Below are 24,432 nucleotides of genomic sequence, written 5' to 3' on the forward strand. Positions count from 1 at the left end.
TTGATACAGTAAGTATCATAGAGGCTAGAGGTTAAATTTATGCATACATGTGTATCACTTCAGAGGATCATTACTTACATGCCAAAAGGACCAGACAGGAATTATTTAAAAGAACAAAAATCCATAATTTTCCATCATGGTGAACTTCTATGATGGAATGACTGCAAAGACTAACCAATGTTATCTATCTAGACATCTGTAAAGCCTTTGACATGGTCTCACATGACATCTTTATCTCCAGATTGGAAAGACACAGGTTTAAAGGGTGGACTGCTCAGTGGACAAGCAAATGGTTCAATGGACACAGCCTGAGAGTTGTGGTCAATGGCTCTATGTCCAGATGGAGGACAATGATGACAGTGGTCACCAGTCACTGTCTTGTGACTGGTGCTCTTTAACATCTTTATCAGTGACAGAGACAGTGGAATTGAATGCACCCTTGGCAAGTTTGAAGATGACATAAAGCTGTGTGGTGCAGTTGGCACAAGGAAGGAATGCCATGCAGGGGCACCTGGACAAACTTGAAAAGTGGGCCCATAAAAACCTTATGAGATTAAACAAGTCCAAGTTCAAAGTCCTACAATGTTGGTCGGGAGCAACTTCAATGAGTCCGGGAGAACACTGGAAGAAGAAATCATTGAGAATAGTCCTCTGGAGAACAACTTGGGGGTGCTGGTGAATGAAAAGCTGGTCATAACCTGGCAATGTGCACTCACAGCCCAGAACAACGGTCTCTTAGGCTGTAGCAAAAGAGGATTTGCAACAGGTCAAGGTAGGTGATTGTCCCCTTCTACTCTCTCATGAGACCCTACCTGCAGTTCTGTGCCCGGGTCTGGGGTCCTCAGCACAAGAAAAAACATGAATCTGTTAGAGTGGGTCCAGAGGAGGCCACAAAGATGCTCAGTGGGCTGGAGCAGCTCCGATATGAAAGCAGGCTGAGAGAGTTGGGGTTCTTCATCTGGAGAAGGAAAGGCTCCAAGATGACCTCATTGCAGCCTTCAAGAACAAGGTTTTATACAGGCAGATAGTGACAGGACAAAGGGGAACTGTTCTTAACTGAAAGAGGAGAAATTTAGATTAGCTGTTAGGAAGAAAGTCTTTATTGTGGGCATGATGAGGCACTGGAACAGGTTGCCCAGAAAAGTTGTAAATGTCCCATTCCTGGAAGCCTCCAAGGCCAGGCTGGAGAGGGCTCTGAGCAACCTGGTGTACTGAAAAGTATCCCTGCCATGGCAGGGGGGTTGGAACTAGATGATCTTTAAGGTCCCTTCAAACCCAAACCAGACTGTAATTCTATGATAATTTAGAACTTTTACAAATCAAGCTTCTCTATTTGCTACATTCTCATGCTAGCTTTTCAGCCCACCATATATCTGTTTTGCAGGTTGTGATCCCTTGGAAACTTGAATGTCTCCATTGACTTACAGTTTAATGTACTTGAATAGTTGTTCTTATGAGAGTGATTTCAGCCTGGAAACAGCTAACAATGTCTCCAACAGGAGTAAGAGCAAGACTGGTGGGTCCTTTAAAAGAAAAATCATACCAAAGTTGTTCCAAAATTTGACAGTAAATAAACTTTATTTCATCTCAGCTCTATTCATATTAGTGCTGTCAACAGTCGCAGATCAGTGTATGATACAGTTATGTAGTAACTATTTACAATTTACAGGAACACACCTTTTCTTCAGAAAATATAAGTACAAAAGCTGGGAGTAAACAAACGAGGTACTGCAATTTGGATTTATTGTGGGCAAAAGCATATAGAAGTGACTTTCTAGCGAACAGTCAAGATCAAATCAGGAGAGAACAGTCAACAAGAGTGTCTAGTTCATCAGAAAAATCACCTCAATTGCTATCCATCCAAAATGTATTGCACAATTCAATCAAAAATTAAAAAAAAAAAAATAGAAGAAACAAATCATTTATTTCAACTTTTAGAAAACACCTAGTAAAACCTGTATAGAGACACAGTAGCAGGCAATTCTTTCCTAGGATAAAGTCTTTTCTCTCCTTTAAAAAAATAACCTTTAACACAAAATAGAAGACCGTATTCAATAGAAGAGAAATAACCAAATAACCCCTGATTAGCATTTCTGCCAAGGAAGTAAATTATATTCACAGTCCAAAGGTGGTGCTGAGTTTTGGTTCTTGCTGTTCTGTTTGTGACCTTGAATAATAGCTTTTCTTCTTGTCCCTTCTCAAGAGGCAACAGAGATATAAACTTATTTTTAAGCAGCAAAGTCATGAGACATTCTTATCACAAAATCTTCAAGATGGTCGTAGCCACAACTAGAAGAAATGAAATCAAATGTTACATTATTGAGAACAACTTATAAGGTCTTAATATTAAAATAATTGCATTGTTTATTAATATAATCAGGAGACAGAAGAATTTCAAATAAGTCAAACTGCCAAATTATTTGAGCAAGCAATTCCATTGCAGTACCTGCAAAACAGTTGAGAAACTGATGAAAACAAAACAGGGTGTAACAAAACGGTCAGCAGTCTCACTGGAAATAGTCTACCACATCACTACATATTAATCCAAACAAAAAAAAAATTGTACTCTCTTGCATAAGGCTTATCATCAAAACCAAAATGATGCAGAATTTTGGACCTAGCATATAGACTCCTCTACAGGAAAGTATCAATTGCCTTCACAATGAAGTCAGCATCCCCCTTAACTTCTAAGTTATATACATGCAAGAATATGTGACAAAAATATTTGAGATTAAGTAGGCAACTACAATCTAATAATGAAGTATGAACAGTTTACATAAACATTAGCTGATATTATGAAAGCGTAACCGATAATTTCTGACATTAAGGTCAATATCAACAGGCCTTTCTGTGATATGTTTCAAAGGCAGCTCAGAACACCTGAATTTTTACACCAGCATTACAGACAGCATGACAAGAATGTAAGTTTCAAACATATCTTCTGCAACCTATTCTGCAATAGTGTTGTAAATAGCTTTGTTCCATCAGTATCTACAATTCAATTCTTTTCAACAAAGGGATACAGAATACATTTGCTGATTTTGTCAGAACTGTTGAAGGCTGTAGGCAAACAGTCCAAACTTTACTGCATTTTAAGTGCAATAAAGTGCATTCATACATTATTTAAAGATGGAAAAAACACGAAGTAGAAACCGTGACTGTTAGAGAAAGAATTTTTTTTCCTTTGAAAGAGGTATTATTTTGTGTTGAAGGCTGTATTTAGATGACAGCAGGAGAGGAAGATAATCTGTCAACTGCACTGTGGTAAATGGTAAATGGCAATGGCAATAGCCTAAATTAATTAATTTTGCTCTGGCAGTGATGCAGGCCAACAAAAGCATTTCAGCCAAGAGATAACAACTGCTTCACATGCACTGAATCAACTGCTGGCAACTGTGCAAAGCTTTCCAGTTGCAAAGGAGGAAAAAAAAAGTTGAACTGACCATATCCTATAGCATTCATCTGCAGAGTTTATTAAGTATCATACACCACTAGTGATTCAAATCATAATCTTTATCAGCCAGTGCAGAAAGTTTTTTCCTGTGTAGTTCCATAGCTCAGTCCTCTCTCAACCAGCTATTGCATGTGTTGCTGGTTTAGCTAGGCTAGTCTGATGCAACCTGCATCTTCAGGCCTACGTCAGCTGCTCCATTCTTGTAATGCTACAACTAGCACTGGAGATTCATAATTGAAGTAGCTTAACAAAACTTGAAGAAAGACACAAACTGAGAGGATAAAGCTCCCCAAATTGTTCTCCGTCATCACTCTGCTTTAGTGTCTCTTGATATCAAACCAAAGCTGTGATTCAGAAAGGTACTGATGTTTAAACGCAATTATATCCTAATCCCTCTGCAGAGAATATTCATCTTTTAAAAGATAACGCATTTTCATATTTACAAGATGTAATAATTAATTTCAAGCAGTACAGTCTGTTTCCCACAAATCTGATTTGTTTGCCTAATCAAAAAAGGAATTTATAAAATTAATAATACAAAACAAAGCCAAGTGCAATAAAATTCAATATTACATATTAATTGATTTAAAATCTGATTTTATTTCTACTACTGACATTTTTGTGGCTCAATCAACATTTGAAGTTATGCTTAGGGTTAAAGTCGCTCAAAAAGATCAGTTTTGAATCAGTATTTACCATTTTCAAACTCAGCTTTGTAAAATGAAACATGATTAAGAGGAAAACAAAAATTAACATACGCATACACAACCAAAAGTTGTTCTTTAATGAAGGAAAGCAGGCAAAAAAAAAAAGGCAGAAGAACCATTAATTGCATAATAGAGATTTCATTTTACATAAAACAAGAATGTATTAGACTTCACTCACCCACACGCTAGCTAAGCACAGACTGGTGGCATATTCAAAAGATACCACTGCGAGGTGAGGCAAACTACAAAGCCAGGAAGAAAAGAGCTTATTGGGCTATTTGTTTGATAGTGTTATGTAGTGTTAACAAATAAGAACTCTGTGGACATCTATGGATGAGATTGAAGCAGTTAGATCACAACAACAACATAGCAAAAGCCAGATTACTGAAGATTACATTGATCTAGCATATATTTATTAAACAGGAACTGCTACAAGTTTTCAGAAACTTGTTAAATATATGCCCACTAAGAGGGTATAAAATTACTCACAGGTACTTTAGTACCACACACTTACTCTAGTAGCACAACAAGTAAATAATTTACACATCAAAATTACTTACAGATGTTTTAGCAATAAACTAAAAGCTCTGTGTTAGAATGCACATTTATGTTGTAGTTCAGAACTTCATTCCTCCTGAGAGCTAAACACTGGATATTTTCATATACTGGTATCAGTCCAATAATAAGTATGGAGAAACACTAGTGCCATGTCAGTCAATAAATAAAAACCAAAAGAAACCAAGCATATTTCTTGATAGAATAATTTATAAAGACATCTCCAACTTTTTAGTTCTGAACAGAATTATGGAAGACTTCTCCCCAGAATAATTTGTGCTTCAGCAAATGAACATATAACATTGAAATTGAAGTAAAAATACTTCTTCCTTCATAATATGCCCTAATATTTGAGTTTCCAGCCGATGTGTACTTCTATCTCTTTGTTAATTTGGAAAGGAGAAAATTCATAGGCCAGATATGAGCCAAGAAGGGACTGCTATGTGAAACCCAAGAGCTCTTTGAACAAAGATATTATTAACAAATCAAAGCACTTGTAGCCTAGAAAAAAATCTCACTGTGTGTTTTAGACAAAATTTAATACCAAGGATGAAAATTTGTTGGATGAATTCAAGTTGAATTCTTATTTTGTATCAGAAATTGTGAATGTCTGTTGAAGGAAGAACAGGTTTAAATATCAAAAAGCTGAAGTGCCTGCAAAACAAGGCCTATCTCTCTGTTCTCAAAATCTTTCCTAAATATTACTCTGGCTTACCAAAACAAAACAAAACAAAACAAAAAAGTCTCAGCTTTCTATTTTAATGTGAGAGAGAGAAAATCATGCTTTGAATACATGATACTTACTGAAGCTGCAGTATAATCAATATTTTTATGTTCTAAAAGTATTTAAAATATTTAAGATTGCAAGGCTCTCAAACATACTAAGTGTACAGGAAAATGGTAAAGTATTTAACACTTTCCTCAAATGTAATACTGCAAGATAAAAATACAGACTTTAAAATTTTTTTTCAGTGAATCAACAGGACTTTAATGTATCTACAAGTGAAATGAAATTATTAATATTTTTATTTTATTCTATATTTGCAAGCATGAAATAAATATATATCCAAGGTCAGTGACAGAAACAGAATGCAATTCTTCCTCTCACTTTAATTCCTAAATATTTCACTAAGGTGACCCACAAAGAGAGGGATCACAGTGTTGATTCCAGATACAATGTAGAGACTATTACTGCAGTTTTTATTTTAATTAAAAGTAGGTTCTATACATAAAACAGTAACAGTAATACCAAAGAAATTCTTATGCTCAAATAATCTTACCTCCTTATCTGTTTCTCAAAGCCAATTCCACCTTTCTAGTAAATAGGTCAACTGCTAAATACTAAGCAAATGTCAAAAAAAAGGGAAAAAAACCAACACCAAACTCTTGACAACTCTTCTTTTTGACCTGTCCTGACCCAGAGCAAACAAACATATTTTCATGTTTTTTCAATACAAAAATAAAGCAGGCTCACACAAAAACCCCCAAAACCTAATCAAAACCCCAAGCTTGTTAGGATACCCACTTAAGATAAAATTGTACACATCTCACTTCAAACACATATCTCAGGTGATTGAGATAATCAACTTTCTATTCTACAAGCAAAATGCCTGTTGTTTTTGCCAGAAATTTTATCTCAGGGCTGGAAATGTTTCTTGATATATTTTTCATAAAAACTGGTATGACCCCACAAAAACTTTTAAATTTAAGAAGCATTAATTTTATATATTAAATGTGTTGGTATGTGTATATATATATATATATATATATATATATATATAAAATGTCAGATTACGTTTTTAATTTAGAAAATTCATCCACAGAATAGTAGTGATGCTTGAACTTGCTTTGGTCCTATTCTACCCATCGCTACCAGAAATATGTCTTAACTAAGGAAAAATACTAGTAAAGAAAACATGCTTGCTTTTTTTCTCACTCTTTCTATAAATTCAAACCTAGAGCTGGAATTTGATATTCCACTGAAGAAGAGCAAAGAAGGTGAAAAGGAGTCCATTTGAATGTGGACACATAGAAAAGAAGACATCAAAAAGTTTCTAATTCCTTATTCTTGAAACCTACTCCTCTTGCATAAACTTGATTTACTTATATAACTTACCACTGGTCGAGCATCTTCTCGTTCTAGTATCTTCTGAGTCTGATCTGCTGGGAACTTCAGCACTGTTGTTATAACCTTGGCCATTGTCTAAAGAGATATAGGTTATCCATACATAATTCCACATCCACAAAGATGTCCATAATATTTTAAAATTAATTTAATTTAGTAATACTGGATACTATTTTATTAATGTCAGTGGAAAACAATGAAATCAGTAAGATATAACTATTTGTTTCACATTGTATATGCATGATGTGAATTATATGAAAACAATATTTGCACATTGTCACAAACTTCAGGTGCTGTAGTGTGATCTAAGTTCTATGGCATCTATGCTCAAATGATAGAGAACATTAATAAAAGAGCATACTAGATAAACTGCATGCCTAGAAAAAGCAATCTGTCAATCTTGTTGCAGATATCCTGTCAAGCAAGAGGCAAATAATAAAGTTGAACTGGAGGGCAAGACAGTAAAACCTCCCAGCAAATACACATACACACCTTGGTAAAGCAGTTTAAAAAGAATGGGGTTAAGTACCCACATTAAAAGTCATGACACTAATTCCTGACTCTCAGATCCGCATCAACCTCCACATTTCTCCTATGTCTCCAATACTGTAGATGAACCGGTGCATTCATAATGTCTTGATTGCATTCCAATATCATTTACTAGGATGCATAATTGGCAATACATCCTAGATAATTTGCACAGATTCTTTTGAACTCTGTTCAAAAAAGAGGAAGCATGTCCAGATATATCAACAATTCCACTACTGAATCACCTTTGAGACAAGGGATACATATTTGCACTAGTAAAGGGGATCATGCGCAGGGAAGGGCCACAAAAATGACCTTACAAGACAGAATTAGATTTAAAAAATGCCTCTTCTTGTCCAGGAACAAAAAAAGTTGAGAGCAAGGAATATCTGTACTGAGAAGATAAATTACAATGTAGATCTTTTAACTTAAGAACTGTGTTGGGGGCAGTGGTGGAAAGCACAGCAGTACTTTACAAGCATACTTCAAACTGTTTTAAAAAGTTCTATCATTTGCATCATCACTGCTCATAGTTTTCCAGTTCATGCAGCAGGATGAAACCAGTTCTTAAAACATATCTGTATATTTATGACTTTATTATATAATCCTGAAGAAAGCAAACACTAAGTTCAGTGTCCTCCAGAAACACCTCTAATGACTGAAAGGAAACCAGCATATGAAATCAAGAAGCCTACTCACTACAAGAAGCTTTTCACTGCTTTTAAGAATGAATTAATAACATCTAAGGTATACAGATTCACAAATACTATGAAACGTCTTTAAGCAACTACTGAAGAGGTATTTTACCATCTTCAGCTGGTAATACAGCTACTAACAAACTGTTATTTAATCCAACTTACTTACCATGCCATGTAGCTTACCATGTGTTTGTGTCAAGACTACATCAAAAGATCACTATTGCTAATATTCTGCATACCAGCTTTCATTTTACATCAAGTTTGACTGACAAACAGACTTTCGCTGATAAAACAGTATCTACCCACAATGGTTTTGGTCTTGATAGGTACAGTGGTGAGAGATGTGAAAACCCCCTCCACCTACCAATTCATCTTGGCAGGCTGATGAAGTTTTGAAGTTATGAATCGTGCCTCTTTGAGAAAAAAATGTGAAAGCCTATTGAATCCTTGTTTGTCAGAATTATTGTCAGAAATAAACAGCATATAACAAATCACAAACACATGGTACTTCACATCATACAGCAAGGGTGTTAAACTTTACTCTAACCTGGATCACCTGTCAGCATATACAAATTTCCATACCTTTGTCTCACGACCCATCATATATTCAAAGAGCACTTTCCTCAAGTATTCAAACTCAGTGGGTTCCTCAAATAGGGAAACATCAGTATGGTGAAGGTTTCCATCTGTGTATAAACAAAAAGAAGAGAATATTCATACTGAGTCACTCATCCAAATCCAAGTTTCACTAATGGCACAAAACCAAACAAACACAAATGCTGTATTCTGCACCTTAGGTGGAGTAACTGCAGCCCTTCAGAAAGGCATTTGGGGGTGCTGGTTGGCAGGAGGTGCAACAGGAGTCACCAGTGTATGTGCCCTTGACAGCCAAGAGGACAAACCTCATCCTGGAGTGCATCAAACACAGCATCATCAGTCGGTCAAAAGAAGTGATTATCCCATCCTATTTAGCATTAGTGCAGCCTCACCTTGAGTACTGTGTTCTGTTCAGGGCCCCACCATTTAAAAAGAATGGGAAGGTACATGAACACATCCAGAGGGTACCTCTGATACTGGATAAGGTGCTGACAGGCATGTCCTCTGAAAAGCAGCTGAGGAGTCCAGGTTTGTCTAATTTGGAGAGATGGAGGCTGAGGGATGACCTCAGTGCTCTCTACAGCTTCCTGAGGAGATGCTGATAGGCAGATACTGCTCTCCTCTCCCTGGTACCCAGTGCCAGGACACATGGAAAACAGCTGAAACCTTCACCTATCATGGGGAGTTCAGACTTGATGAGAAGAAACATTTCTTTACCAAGAGGGTGTCAAACTCTGGAACAGACCTCTTGGAGAGGTGGTTGATGCCTGTTTATCAGTGTTGAAGAGGCATTTGAACAGTGCCCTTAAAAACATACTTTACCTTTTCATCAGCCCTGAAGTGGTCACACAACTGGACTATGAAACTGATGTTGGTCCCTTCCAGCTGAAGTATGTTTCCTGCTTCTCTCCCTACCAGTACATGCTGAGGAAATCCTTGATTACATTTTTTCCCAGCCCTGCACTAGCAGAAGGCACAGAATACCCACATCTCCCATCACTGGCTCAGTCATCTTGAGGGAAGGAAGCACGGACCTTCTGAGGGGATGAGAGACACAGATCATCCTGAGATAATTTGACCATTTGCACAAACTTGCAAACAGCAAGTGTGACATGATTTTTGAAAGTCTTCTGAGTTCATCCAGCTAAGATGGGTCTGCACAGGATGGCAAAACCCCATATCTAACATTATCAAGGCTCAATGCTTGAGCCCTCAGTCTTGTGCAGTGCACACTCCTCAGCTAAACAGCTGCAAATCTTTTGGAGGTGAGCAATACCTGTTCAATTCCCTGTGTGTTTTTCTATCTAACATTAAAAGAGTCTGAGAGGAACAGTAAACCACCAGAGAGAAGGTCCATAAGCCCATACCCTATCTCCAAAAATGTCCAACCACCAGTGTTTAAAGGACAGTACTGTGTGTTTTTCTATCTAACATTAAAAGAGTCTGAGAGGAACAGTAAACCACCAGAGAGAAGGTCCATAAGCCCATACCCTATCTCCAAAAATGTCCAACCACCAGTGTTTAAAGGACAGTACATGAGAAGCGCAAGTCTACTTCTTCCTGGGTCCTGGGGCTGCTCACAGGCCTTGGGTGGCTGGGGCCAGCCTCCTGGGACCCCCATTCTCTCCTGCCAAGGGCCAAAGGGATGTGTACCAGCTCAGCCTGGGACCTTCTGTCCCCACTTGTGCCCTGCTGCAGGTGTGCCCATCTCGGCCCCCGTCTACTGGACGCTCTTGGATCCTGTACTGCAGAGAGCTTAAGAACTCTGATACAGAGCTCTTTTAACTGGATGACATAAAAAAGTAAACATCAAACAAAACGCTTGACCAAAAAGATTTGGCCATCTGAAATCACCCACCAACTTTATTAGAATAGAAAAGAGAAAACAAGTATGTCATAAGTGCATTATATAAGTGTTTTAAAAAGGCTGACATTTTATTTTCTAGACCAAACTGTATCTTTCTAACAAACGAAAAACTTACTTGTGATGAAAACTACATACTTACCTCTATATGGTGTTCTAACTGATGTGACATACATATTTTTCTCATAATGTTTCAGCTGGTCTTCCAGTACATGAATCTAAACAGAGAACAGTTGGCATGATAAATGGTGTTAAACATAAACAGCAGGTAAAATAAGCATAACTGAGGCAGTTTCCAGCTACATATAATCTCTTATAAAAGCAAAATACATTTGCTTTTTAAGGAAGGAAAACATTAAAAACTGTGTTATTAAAAACTGTCCCAATGTTGCACATCTGTATTTACACATAAAAATATATGTAGCAGATGTTAGGCATATATTATATATTAATGTTTCCATTTTATAAATAAGCATATATATATATATATATATATATATATATCTTTTTATAGATAACATAGCTTACAACAAAAATTATACTTAAATATCAAAAAATGTTTAGTTTTGAAAAAAAAATTCCAGAATGTCATAAAGTGCACTGTTCCCTTTTTCACTGTGCAATTGCTTTGCTAACCAGTATCGCAAGCGTGGTGTTTTTATTCTCAGGGGATAGAGGAATACTTTAAAAAGTGCGCAGATCTTCTGAGAGCAAGTATGAGTAAAAACTATTTTTCTGTCTATTATATTCATAGTACCTTGTATGGAGATGTACCACATCATCACTTGAAAAGAACAAACCTTTTAATACTGCAAACACTAAGTATCAAACAAGAATACTTCTTACTCATTCAACGTCACCCTTACCTGCTCTTTCAATTCTTGCTCCTTCAGTTTTGAATCATTGACTAGTGTTGTCTTCTGTGCAAGTTGTGCCTGAAAAGACAGACATATATGGAAATTGCTGAAAATACATTATAGGTACCTTTGCAATAAACCTATTTCTCCTTTTAACACACACAAACTTACAAGCAGTATTTCAGCTTTAAAAGTGCTCTTCAATGAAAGTATTAGAGAGAAAAATAAATAACACGTAAGACTTACCTTCAGTTCTGTTATTGTGACCTATAACAACAATAAAAATTTTGATTACAATGTATGAAAAATCAAGCACTGGAGAAAGAAATACCAATAATCGAGTTCTGATACAATGTATTAATTGAGGATGACAAAAACTGAAATTACCCAATAATAACAACTAGTCTTATAAATAGTTTAACTTATTTGTATTGACAGTACATAAAGCTGATATTTAAATTATCTCATTTGATTCTGTAATCAATCATCATAAATAAAACTTTAAGAACCTAGCATTTCCAAATCTTTATGAAATACATATTGGAGATGAATAATAATTGAATGAGTATGAAATACATCACAGGATGCCCTAACTACAATTAATACTATTCAGAAAATTTTGTTTTCCCTTAATTATTCAAGTCACATTTGGAAATGTGAACATATACCTGAAAATAGCTTCAGTTAAGAGCTTCATGAGCTCTACATCTTGCAAAGATGTTTATGAAGTACAGAAAAAAGTCTAAGCTGAAATTTCTGTCTTTCAGTGTTTCAACTCTTAAGGAAAATAATGCTTCAGTAGTCATGGGCGTAACTCAAGTCTGCATAAACATTTCATCATCAAATAATTTATGTGTGAATTCTTTTTTAAGGTAGGCTAAACCTTAACACAGAAATGGTACGTATTCACAGAATCACAGAATATCATAAGTTGAAAGGGAGCCACAAGGAGCAGAGTCCAACTTTTAAAGTGAATGGCCCATGCAGGGATAAACCTGTGACTCTGGCATAATTAGCATCATGCTTTAACCAACTCAGCTGATCTCAGGGTCAATATTACTTTTTTCTTCCCAAGTGCCTTTGCAATTGTGTCAAAAAGGAGATTTATTCCCCATTTCAGTGTGATAAAAATCTGTGGGGTCTCCTACACTCCTCAAACAAAAAATAGGGGAAAATCATTCCTCTAAAGATCTCAAACCTCTAAGTTAAATTCTTGCTTCTGAAAACCTCAATCAGACATTTATATTCTGATATGGAGAGACACTTTCTGACATCTTTACCTCCAAACATTAATACTTAAGGTTGTTAGTATTTGTCAATTTTTTATCACAATCAGAGAAGTACTGTTCCAATATCTAGGGTACACTTCATGTCAAAGTGGATATGTTAATGTGTAATGTTTGGTCTAGGCTGACAACAAGCAGCACAGAAAGTTTTATAAGACAAAATTCTGTGATTTGGGAGTCTCTGATTTTAGAACAAAATATGTTGCCCACTTGTTGCATCAAGTCAATGGAAGACTTCAAACTGTTTGACTACTAGTGCTGAAGGGTAAAAGAAAAAAACAAACCCAAAATGTTGCAAAGCAACAAAATAAAAAAGAAATCAAGTGAGACAAAAAATACCATGGCAAACATAATTCATTTGAATGCACTGTAAAATCCAGATGTGGATTTATACAGTTTTGTTCGGGTATGTTGGCAAGTTCCACAGGCCCTGTCTAATTTTCTCATATATTTCTGTAATGCTGCCTATATATGCTATTGTAAGCCATTGCAAATTGTAGCATTACTACTATTGTAGCATTACTATTGAACCAGGTTAAAGCAAAATTAGTTTCCTACAAACATACCAAGCAAAGGCAACAGACAAACTGAGACAGGAGTAAAAATTTAAACAAACTCAATTCCTAAGTAGGACAAAAGAAAACTACCTCTTGACCCCAGAACAGATTGTTTCAGAGTAAGAATTACATCCTGAAATACTGATAAAACAGGAACTGAAAGCCCACTTACATTACTCTAAATATTTGAGCTTTGACTGGATCAGAAGATATACTAGGAATTATGTGCAAATTCCACAGCACAATCTATTAGAATAGTTCACTGTTTTGAGACAAAATTACCATTGTGAATCATATCAAATAAGGCATTTACATTTAGTTGAATCAGCTATGCAAAAAAAAGCTGGTGAACAATTTGCTAAATTTGAATTCAGTTGGAATTCTCAAAATGACTCAAAAAAGTCTGATGCCTGTTTTCTAGAGAAATCACACATATACACTCGGGGAAAAAAACCCCAACAAACCTGCATTCTTATTCTGCAACTACTTTGAACCTGGATGCTTTAACTGTATCCAAGTACCAGCACTACCACACAACCTGCTCGTCTTCCCCCACAGATAAAACCTCCTTAATCCTTTAAAACTAAGCTGTTCATCAGTGATGGAGTTCTCTGAACTGGTTTGTACCCACTTATACCCTGGAGAACTCCTTTGAGTTTCTCCAAAGTTTGCCATGGAAACTCCAAGGAGTGGAGAGCTGTGGACAACATTTGAGACACAGGCAAAATTAAATGTTTATTTTGTTAATTGTAAACATATTCACTTTTAGACATTTAATATTTGCAATATTCAAATACTTAACAGGTCATTGCCCATCTGTCTGATACATTTCTGGGAACAACTGAGGAATCATAAAATGCTAACAGGTTGGAATGGATCTTAAAGATCATCTAGTCTCCACACCCCCTGCCATGGGCAGGGACACCTCCCAGTATACGAGGTTTGCTCAAGGCCTTATAAAACCTGACATTGAACTTGTCAGGGTTGGGGCATCCACAACATCCCTGGGAAACCTGTTCAGTCTCACCACCCTCAAAAAATCCTTCCTAACATCTACTCTAAATATCCCCTCTTTCAAGTTACACCTTTTATTCCTTGTCCTTTCACAATAGTTCCTGATAAAAAGTCTCTCTCCAGCTTCCCTGTAGTAGGCCCCCTTCAGATAATGGAAGTTTGCCATGAGGTCTCCATGCAGCCTTCTCTTCTCCAGGCTGAACAGCCTCAGCTTTCTCAGTCTGTGTTCATAGGGAAAGTGCTCCAATCCTCTAACAAACTTCATGGCCCTCCTCTGGACTTGCTCCAACAGTTCCATGTCCTTCTTATGCTGGGGACACCAGAATTGTTCACAGTACTCCAAGGAGATCACATGTGAGCAGAGGGGCAGAATCACCTCCTTTGACCTCCTGGCCACGTTGCTTGTGATGCAGCCCAGGACTTGATTGGCTTTCTGAGCTGTGAGCACACACAGCTGGCTCATGTTGAGTTTTTCATCACCTGTCACCCTCAGGTCTTTCTTACGACTGCTGCTCTCAATCACTTCTCTGCCCAAGCCATTGGTGTGTCTGGGATTGCAGTGACCCAGGTGTAGGACCTCGCACTTCGCTTTGTGGAACTTCATGAGGTTTGCTTCAGCCCACATCTCAAGCCTGTTGAGATCCCTCTGGATGGTATTACTCTTTCCCTCCATCGTGTTGATTGCACCACCACAGAGCTTGGTGTTTTCAACAAATTTGCTGAGGGTGCACTCAGCACTGACAGGTTTGACTGTCTATGTCACTGACAAAGATATTGAATAGTATCAGCCTCAGCTAGTACTGACCCCATGACAGCATCAAAAGCATCATCAGTCAAAAGAGGTGATTATCCTACTCTATTTAACACTGCTGCAACCTCTCCATGTAACTGGTCTCCATGTGGACAATGAGGCATTAACCCAAACTCTGTGTGTGTGGCCATCCAGCCAGTTCCGTATCCACCAACTGGTTCATCTATCAAATCCCTGTCTCTCCAATCTGGAGACAAGGATGTGCAGAAGAGTGAAATGCTTTGCATTTAGTCCAGGTAGACAATGTCAGCTGCTCTGCTCCTGTCCACCAATGCTGTAGCCCCATCAGAGAAGGTCACCAAATTTGTTAGGTGTGATCTCCCCCTTGTAAAGCCATTTTGGCTGTTACCAGTCACCTCTTTTTTTCTTTTTTTCCTATGTGTCTTTACACAGTTTCCAGTAGAATCCGCTCTATGATCTTGCCTAGCACAGAGGTGAGACTGACTGGTCTGTAGTTTCACTGATATTCCAGTTTCCCCTTTTTAAAAATAGGGGTTATATTTCTCTTTTTCCAGTCATCAGGGACTTACCCAACTGAAACAATTTTTCAAAAATGATGGATAGTGGCTCAGCAACTTCATCTCCAGCTCCCTCAGGACCCATGAACCTCATTTGGTCCCATGGACTTGTGCATATTCAGGCTCCTTAGATGGTCTTGAAACTGATCCTATCCTACAGTGATGTGTTGGTTTTGCTCAGCCTGGTTTTTGGTAGTGGTGGGGCTACAGAGGTGCCTTCTGTGAGAAGCTGATGGAAGTTTCCACCATGTCCAGCAGAGCCAATCTCTGATGGCTCTGAAGATGGACATGCCAAGGCTGGGCCAAGTAGAGATGATGGTAATGACTCTGTGATAAGATATTTAAGAAGAAAATCAAAACAAAGTGGTGGTGCAGTTTTAATTCCAGCAGAGAAGAGGAGGAGATGAGAACATGTGAGGGAAACAACATGGAGACACCAAGGTCAGTGGAGAAGGAGGGGCAGGAGGTGCTCCAAGCGCCAGAGCCGAGATTTCTCTACAGGCTGTGTGGTTAAGACCATGGTGAAGCAGCCATGCCCCTGCAGCCCATGGGGGTCCATGGGGGGTACAGAGATCCACCCACAGCCCGTGGGGGAGGCGCTCACACTGGAGCAGGTAGATGCCTGGAGGAGGCTGTGATCCAGTGGGAGACAAGGTGGAGAGAGGGGGCCCCTGCTTCCAGGCTGGAGCAGCCTGTCCTTGGAGGACTGCACTCTGTGGAAAAGCAATCCATACTGCAGCAGTTTTGGGGGGACTGTTTGATTATGGGAGGGTCTCACATTGCAGCAGTTTTGGGAGAACTGCTGCTCATGAGATTGAAACCAGGTTGGAGAAGTTCACAGAGAAGTGTCTCCCATGGGAAGGGACCTCACAGAGAGCAGGGATGGACTCCTCTCCCTGAGCAGCAGAAGAAAACTTCAGGTGACAAAATGAGCAAAACTCTCATCCTGTCTCCCTCTGCTGTCATTGGAAAGGAGGCAGGGGCTGGGGGAAGAAAAGGTGTTTTTAAGGGTTTATTTTACTTCTCATTATCCACTTCTGATTTTGTTAGTAATAAATTCACTTTGTAAGTCTAAGTTGAGCCTGTTTTGCCCTTAGAGTGTTTTCTCCTGGTCCTCATCTCAACTCATGAAGCCTTCACTCAATTTTTTTTCTCCTCTGCCCAGCTGTGGTAGGGGAGGGTGAGTAAGTAGCTTTAACGGTTGCCTTGCATTTGGCCAGTGTCAAACCATGACAAATGGGCTCAGGGTCTTTGTCCTCCCAGTTCCTGCAGCTGCCTTTCTTGATTTAGGTGGCATGGCTGGAGCACTTGCCATGGAAGACAGAGGCACAGAAGTTGTTGAGAACCCCAGCCCACTATTTGTCCAGGGTAGCCAGGTTTCCCATTTTCTTCCAAAGAGGGCCCACATTACCCCTAGTCTTTCTTTTGTTTGCAACATACGCATAGGAGCCCTTCCTGTTTGCCTTACTTTCCCTGGCTACAAACAATTCTAACTGGGCTTTGACTTCCCTAACTTTGTCCCTAGCTTCCTGTACAATTTCCCTGTATTACTCTCAGGCCACCTGTCTTCATTTCCACTTCCTAAGTGTTTCTTTTTTTTTTTTTTTTTTTTTTTTTTTACTCTGAGTTTGCCCAGCAGGTCCAGCAGGTCCCATTCATCCATGGAGGCCTCCTGGAATTTTTGCTTGATTTACTCCTTGTTGGGATACATTGCCTCTGAGCTGAATACATGAATACATGAAATACCATTGCCGGTATATAAATTTGGTATAACTATCATATCAGTAATCCAGAAGATGAATGTATAACACAATACTTAATGACTGCCTATATTTATAGCAGACTGGTATAACAAACTAGGAGTGAAAACAGTTAACAAAGAAGTCCTAAAGTAAAAGTACTCTTCAGACTTTTCATAATCATGTTTTAGAAGTAAGGAGTCTCTTTAAGAATCTTTCTCTAGATAATAAGATTATGTAAGACCATCAGTAGGTGAACAAGGGTTAATTAAGAATACAAGGCAGTCTTAGATTTCTGCTTTTCGTATTATGAAAACAACTCATACCATGGGAAAGTAATATAAAGGGTTTTGTACACAAGTGCAAGGCAGAAGTAACAAACACTAGGTCAGTGAAATAATTTGTACTTTTGATTTCTAATGTCAAATATTTAAATTTTCTCTCCCCAGGGCTACCTGTTGTAAAAATTAAAATATTAAAAGAAAGGTCAATATGAATTCTCATCAATTACTCAACAACTCATACACTTTTTCTTTCCTCAGTATAATAACACCTAGTAGTATTTTCACCAAAGAATTCTTCAAATTAAAATGTAATCTCAGAAAGACAAAAGAATGAAAGCAGTCTTCTTTCAATGAAGGCCTCTCTAACCGTAATGGATATATTTAAGGCACTAGTTCAGATACCTCTGAAATGCGAATTTTTAAAAAATCACTCTAAAAATTACTTAATGGGATTGTCTTTCCTTCTAAAGGGCTTCCAGTAAAATCACGATAAACACATGTAGAGGACAAAAAAGCCCAACCTTAATAACAACAACAGAATTGCACTTTTCAACATACCAATCAAAAAGGTAGTACCAAATATCGCACTTTCTAAAGGGACTCATTTTGTATGTGAAAGTGAAGGCCAGATACATAAATAAAGTCCAGTTAGGAATAAACTACAGAATTTCCCATGGACCAAGAACTTCACATTTAGAGATATAAAAACAAATGTCAGTGCCAGCTCACTTTTTCACTGTTGCAATGTTCCTCTTCCACAATCCTTTGTTTGTATTCCTTCTGCCAGTCTCCCAGCTGTGCCTGCAACTCATGAACTTTTGCTGTCATCTCTTCTTCACGAGACTTCAAAATACAGGCAAAAAATTACTTATACAATGAATCATTTAAGTACTCAAAACTTTAATTATGGTGGACATAAGACAATCAACAAATGTTATACTATACACAGAAAGGATATGCTTGATATTTGTATAAAAGCTAGTTACACCAGACTCCTACAGAACAGACCAACAAAAAGAATTGGTGCTTAACAAGATTTTGTAGGCCTCCAACAATAAAGATTACGTAGCTAGGATTACAGTCACATTTTTTTAAATTCCAAAAAAAGATCTATTTCTCTTGGGCATTAAAACAGCTTGTGAGTATAATCCAGAAAGTGCATGAAGTTCATGACTTTCATGGAAGGGGTAGATGACAATACAAAATTAATTTCTATAATATGAAAGTGACAAGGACCTAAATCCTTTCCTCAGCCACTCTCACAAAGATCCTATGAAAGCAGTTTTAAGCACATTTTCCAAAACAATGACCAACAATTTCCCATTCTCAAGGGTTTGGAAGGCAGTATTCAGTGTAGAGGAAAGAAGCTGTAACAAGAATGGTAGGGAGGAAATTAACTCTTCCTGTATAGGAGAAAAATACAGTGACCTAAATCCTAAGAAGTTAATCCATCTATCTGGCACTTCGCAAAAACAAGTATTTTTAAAAATTGTGTCCCCTCTGAGCTTTTTGTGAGAGAATACATTAGGGACCTTATAAAGCAGAACTCCAATTCCTAGTGTACATCTCTGTTGCTGAACAAAACTAAAACTCTAGTTTCTCTCATGCTAACTGTACACGGCACTCAGTCAGCTGATGGCTCTACTAACACAGTAGTACTTCAAGTCAAATGAGTACAATTAATTAACTGATAAGTCCAGAACTGCTGGTAGAAATTTTGTTCTATTCAAACATATCAGTTGTACAAATTATAATGATACACAATATTCTCTAAAAAAATAAGAGTAGGACTAGAAAGCTGATCTAGGCTTAAAAGACTTATGGTATCCCATTACTAATAAAAGAATTACTTCCCTCTAAGACCAATTTTTAAGGTGTTCCTTGCACATGAGTTAAGAATATAACACCTTTCCCATGCAGCCCCTCAGTGCAGAATGCATCACCAAAAAGAAATTAAGCAAATCTACCCACAAATAATGGGTACAATGCAGTATCTGAGCAATATGATGCAGTATCTGAGCAATTTTTGCAGCCTCAAAGTTTAAAAAATATCCATGCTCAAGGAAAACCTCACTCAAACATCATGACCTCCAAACAATGTTAGCTTCTATTCACTCCCATGATTTTATGCCCTCAGAAGTGCATTAATAATTCATCATTTCTAAGAAACTTTTTTCTTTTTTAATATTATATTTATAAACATTTTTTTCTTTTTTTATATTATTCTTAATCTTTTTATATTTTTAAACTGGGGTTATACTCCCCAGTTTAAAAATTCTCAATACCTGGCATATTAAGGGATAGTGATGGTTGTTGTTCTGGCTTTTGCAGACTTTTTTGACTTTTTGTCAATGAAGAATCTAAAATTTTACAATTTTTACACAACTGTTTAATTTAATAAATCACAATTGAATGCACTTCATTCTTAGTTATAAAAGATAACTGAAAGGCTGAAAAGAAATTAAACTCAAAATGATGAATGACACTTTCGTAAAAGGGACATACCTATGAGCAAATATTTGGATAAACCCCTGAAGAGAGATTATTATTTTGAATTTAAAATTATTAGCAATCAAGTGGGGTTCTAACATGCTACTGATCTGCATTTACAGTAAGAACGTATTGTTCCATATAGCATCTGGCATACTCTGAAAATAAGCTACATGATATTTGGATTTAATTACAGTTATAGACTAAGACTTCAAAAAAGTTATAGTTTCCCAAATCTTAATCAGAAAGCCTATCCTGTACTCTCATAGAAGGCATTACAACAAATGAAAAGACACAAAACTGAAGTTAGGTATTTTATTTTTAGCTCATAGTTAGGCTTAAAATAAACTAGCTGGAAAACAGCGTTCAATTTTTCTCTAATGACATACTTTATCTGAAGAAAAAATACTTAGCTCCCTAGCTATGCTGATCTAAAAATCCTTTAATTAAGGAGACTTTCATGAAATCTTATGTGATAAAAGTTTGCATAAAAGAAAACAACACATAAAGCAAAAGTGGAGCACTTCACAAGCAAATCATATTAAGTTTAACAGATGGAATGATTCTTGCTTATCTTCAAGGATAAATAAACCAAGTTAGACAATTTTTAGGATCAACCATGTTTAAAATGCAACAGAGCAACAAAGCTAGATGAGCAAGATTCACTCTTGAAATTGGCTTTATTTTTGTTTCATCTTCTTACCATTTGAGACAAACTTCTCTGCACCATATGAAATTTGTTAAACACATCGTAAGCCAAGTCAAGTATAAGTGAGGTGATAACTGGTAACTTTAGGTTAAATCTGGTGATGTGTATGTTCCTATTTCTATCAGAGATGTCAATGAGCATGATATACATCCAATTTAATGTAAATATTTCTCAACTTTTGAGATGCTTGCAATACTTCTTTCAGGAAAAAAACTCACTTTTTTTTTTTAATTCCCTAAAATAACAGAAATAAAACACTAACACATATAACTATGAAAGACAGATATATAGAATACCCATGTATTCTGTAATTTAAAACATCAAACTACAGTTTATTTCAGTTCCAGGTAACTGTCATTGCCATCTTCAGTGAGATGCAAAAGAAGACAGTGCTCATGTCCTTCAATTCAAATTAGCCTAAACCTTCAAGATCATGCAATGACTACACCATACTTGTTTCTGACATTAAGGATGAAAGGAGCAGAAAACACAAAGGAATTACACCTGCATGACGTGAAATCACATACCTATCTGGTATGGTAGGTAAGGACCTGAATGGCAACACACTGCACACTGAGGTAAGAAAAATTTAAATCCTCCAGAAATGCAGAATTTAGACCTATGTATGAAAAACCCCCCTACAAAACAAAACAAAACAAAACAAAACAAAACAAAACAAAACAAAACAAAACAAAACAAAACAAAACAAAACAAAAACCACAAACAAACAAACAAAGCACACACACACACACAAAACCCCCCAAAAACCTAAAAAAACCACAAAAACAAAAGAAAAAAAAGCAACCAAAAAACCCCCCACAACCCCCCAAAAAACAACCTTGTTTCTTAATATCAATCAATTTTTCTAAATTAGGAAACAAAAGAAGGGGACTCCAAGGGTAAAACCCTGCTAACTCTATTCATCCCGCTAGAAGTTCAAAAATCAGAGTGAAACATACCAGCCTGCTAACATGTTTGAAATTTTTAGTATGAAGCACTCAGTAATGTTAAGTGCATAGATCTTTGGACTGGTAACTGATCACAAAACAGTCCACTTACATCTATCACTGCTGGCTCTATTCATGGAAAAGTCTCTCTTATTACATTGTTTGTGCAAAGAGGACTAAGATTAACAAATTTAAAGCCTGCATTCTAATATGATGTAGAGTCTAGCACTGAAAATCATTTAATGTTTTTTGACAGGCAGGACTGGGAAAATTTACTTGGCTAAAACAAGAGGCATCCTTGGTAAAGTATACTTAAACTGAAATTGGCTGGTAACTTCTGGTTGAAATGCTACTAGAGAAAAAGTATGTCTACCTGCAAATATCATGGAGAAAACCTGTTCATTGCAAGAAAAAAAAAGAAATCTTTACTAGTATAAAAACTATGCAAACACATTACACCCTGCATGGAACAGAACCTTACTTTAAGGGCTATGGCACCAACCTCAGCAGGGCATCAGAGGAAGGAGATAGAGAGTGAGACTGCCCCATAAACACTGTATTTATAAAAAACAATACACCACCACCAACACCACCACAATTCTACTAAATGCTTAAATGCCACTCCGTTTTCTCATTCTAGTCTGGCACACAAACTGCAAGGAGGTAACGACTTAGCCACCTAATTTTTACTGAATGATCAAAGTTAGGGTTTAATTTATGATGTTCTTTCATGCTCATAAACTACAGAAACAAATATTTTAATTGCAAGCTGGGTCACCAGACACATCAAGTGTAATTCAAGCAGTAAGAGCTTTACTAGAAAGAACTACAATTTTTCTATTTATATATGCAATCAAAAAAGAGTAATTTTGAAATTTATGTAGTCGTATCACTTTTCAAAAAGGTACCTACCTCAAGGATTTCTTCATATTTTTTCACAGTTCTTTTTAGATCATCCTCTTTTTCAATAATTTTTTTATGCAACTGTGTTGTCTCTATGTGATGATTTTCTATTAATTCATTTTCTACCTCCTGGGCTTTACCTGCAAAAAAAAAAGTTAGGCAATATTAACAAAAGCATGGTTTTGTTTTGTTTTGTTTTAAAATTATGTCATAACTGATAACAAGTCCAGAACTGCTGATGGAAATTTTGTTCTATTCAAAAATCTCAGGAGTACAAATTATAATGATACAGAATATTCTCTAGAAAAGGAAGTGTGGGACTTACTACATTTAAAAAAAATGCTTTAAAGTGACTATAAGGAAAACTTGACAGGAAAATTCATTTTTCCAGACTATCAGTTACTATTATGTCCCTTGATCCTAACATGTACGAAATTTGTTGTCTGCAGTTTGGTACCTGGAGCAATTTTTTCTACCTGCTGCTGGAACTAGCTTCTAGAAGATGACAACCTATATTTATTAACTAATTCTATCTCCTGTTCTATCTAGAGATGTAACTGAAGCTTTTGCAATCCTCAGAAACTCCTCACCTGTAGGTGTACTTCTAGTAACTGGAATCACACCACACCTTTTTCTCACTTTTCTAATGTCCAAGTTACACTATGGTGGCAAAAGACTGAGAAGACAAAATATGTTGTACTCTAGCTATAATCACATTGTATTACAATCAGACATCATATTCAGTTGGTACCTGTTAGTGGTTAGTGAATGAAGTCTGCAAGATGCTGCTAAGAAAACGCAATTCTGATTCCTACATGGATCTAAGTGTCTCTAAAAGGTAAGTTTCTCTCCAGGTGCCGTATATTCAAAAATGGAATGTCAAAGTTTTTACTACTGGAGACAAAGTAGTATTGCAATGGAAACTTACCAATGCACTTTCACCTTCAAAATTTTACTCTCATTTTCTTTTCTTCTATACATATGACAGAAAGATAGGCACCTCTGGCTATTATGGGTAACTCTTGCCATGGCAGGTGTAAAGAGTGCTAGATCAAAGATCCATCCTGCAGAACAGCTACATATGTATTTTCCTAATTGTACTACAATTAATATTTATTTCCTGAGCAAGACAAGTTATTTCCCTAAGTTCTCTAGACATTCATAAAACACATGTTGTGTTTATCACAGTCACAGGTAAAATCCCTCCCCCAAGACAGCAATAACTGAAGATTCAATTCTCTGACTATTTTACTGATTACAGTTATATTAATATTGCACTTACTGATTGCCTCTTTTACTGCTGTTTCCAATTCTCTCTCTTTTTGAGCCAACTGAGTATTGAACTCTCTTATTAACTGCTTTAAGGTGGAGTTGTGCTTTAACTCAATGTCTTCTTGTTCACATCTGTACAAAAATACAGCAAGGAAATATAACATTTAAAGACTGTGTGAAAACACAAGGCAAGGCAAGAGATCTGGGAATTTCTTGAAAACTATTTTAGAAGAGGATGGTTTTGAATAATATGAATTCTGTGAGATTCATGGAGGCTTTATCTTCCCCTCCTATCTAATTCCAATGGTAGGCATAGGTGTTTCATTTAAAAACAACCCAGAATTGAACCACTCCAAAGATATGGAGTTTTTGCTGAAGTTGAAGAACTGAAAGAAAAGAATATGCCATAAAAAGAATTTTTAGGGAATTTTTAGAGTTGCTTGAGAAACTATTAAAAGTGCTAAGCAGTGTACCGCATTTTGTGCAGTACATATGAATAATTATTGATGTCAACTGA

At 36.8% G+C, this 24,432-nt stretch overlaps 1 protein-coding gene across 9 annotated transcripts in view; it reads right to left on the minus strand.

The window, feature by feature from the left end:
- Window positions 1–1,559: 1,559 nt before the first annotated feature.
- The window catches only part of GOLGA4 (golgin A4), a 78,091-nt gene continuing 55,218 nt past the window's right edge, over window positions 1,560–24,432 (minus strand). For 5 of the 9 annotated variants that reach the window (XM_059858632.1, XM_059858634.1, XM_059858633.1 and 2 more), the window contains 10 exons: window positions 23,926–24,047; window positions 22,653–22,783; window positions 18,324–18,437; window positions 11,632–11,652; window positions 11,395–11,463; window positions 10,671–10,746; window positions 8,650–8,753; window positions 6,833–6,919; window positions 4,340–4,403; window positions 1,560–2,289 (listed from right to left, as the gene is read on the minus strand). In XM_059858632.1, coding sequence (XP_059714615.1) covers window positions 4,374–4,403; window positions 6,833–6,919; window positions 8,650–8,753; window positions 10,671–10,746; window positions 11,395–11,463; window positions 11,632–11,652; window positions 18,324–18,437; window positions 22,653–22,783; window positions 23,926–24,047 — 754 coding nt within the window. In that variant the 3' untranslated portion in view covers window positions 1,560–2,289; window positions 4,340–4,373. Of the gene's footprint in view, window positions 2,290–4,339; window positions 4,404–6,832; window positions 6,920–8,649; window positions 8,754–10,670; window positions 10,747–11,394; window positions 11,464–11,631; window positions 11,653–15,651; window positions 15,899–18,323; window positions 18,438–22,652; window positions 22,784–23,925; window positions 24,048–24,432 lie in introns of those variants that run through there. The other 4 variants (XM_059858636.1, XM_059858630.1, XM_059858628.1 and 1 more) reach the window with 3 other exon arrangements.

This window comes from Haemorhous mexicanus, chromosome 13, assembly GCF_027477595.1.
Source record: "Haemorhous mexicanus isolate bHaeMex1 chromosome 13, bHaeMex1.pri, whole genome shotgun sequence".
Taxonomy (NCBI): domain Eukaryota; kingdom Metazoa; phylum Chordata; class Aves; order Passeriformes; family Fringillidae; genus Haemorhous; species Haemorhous mexicanus.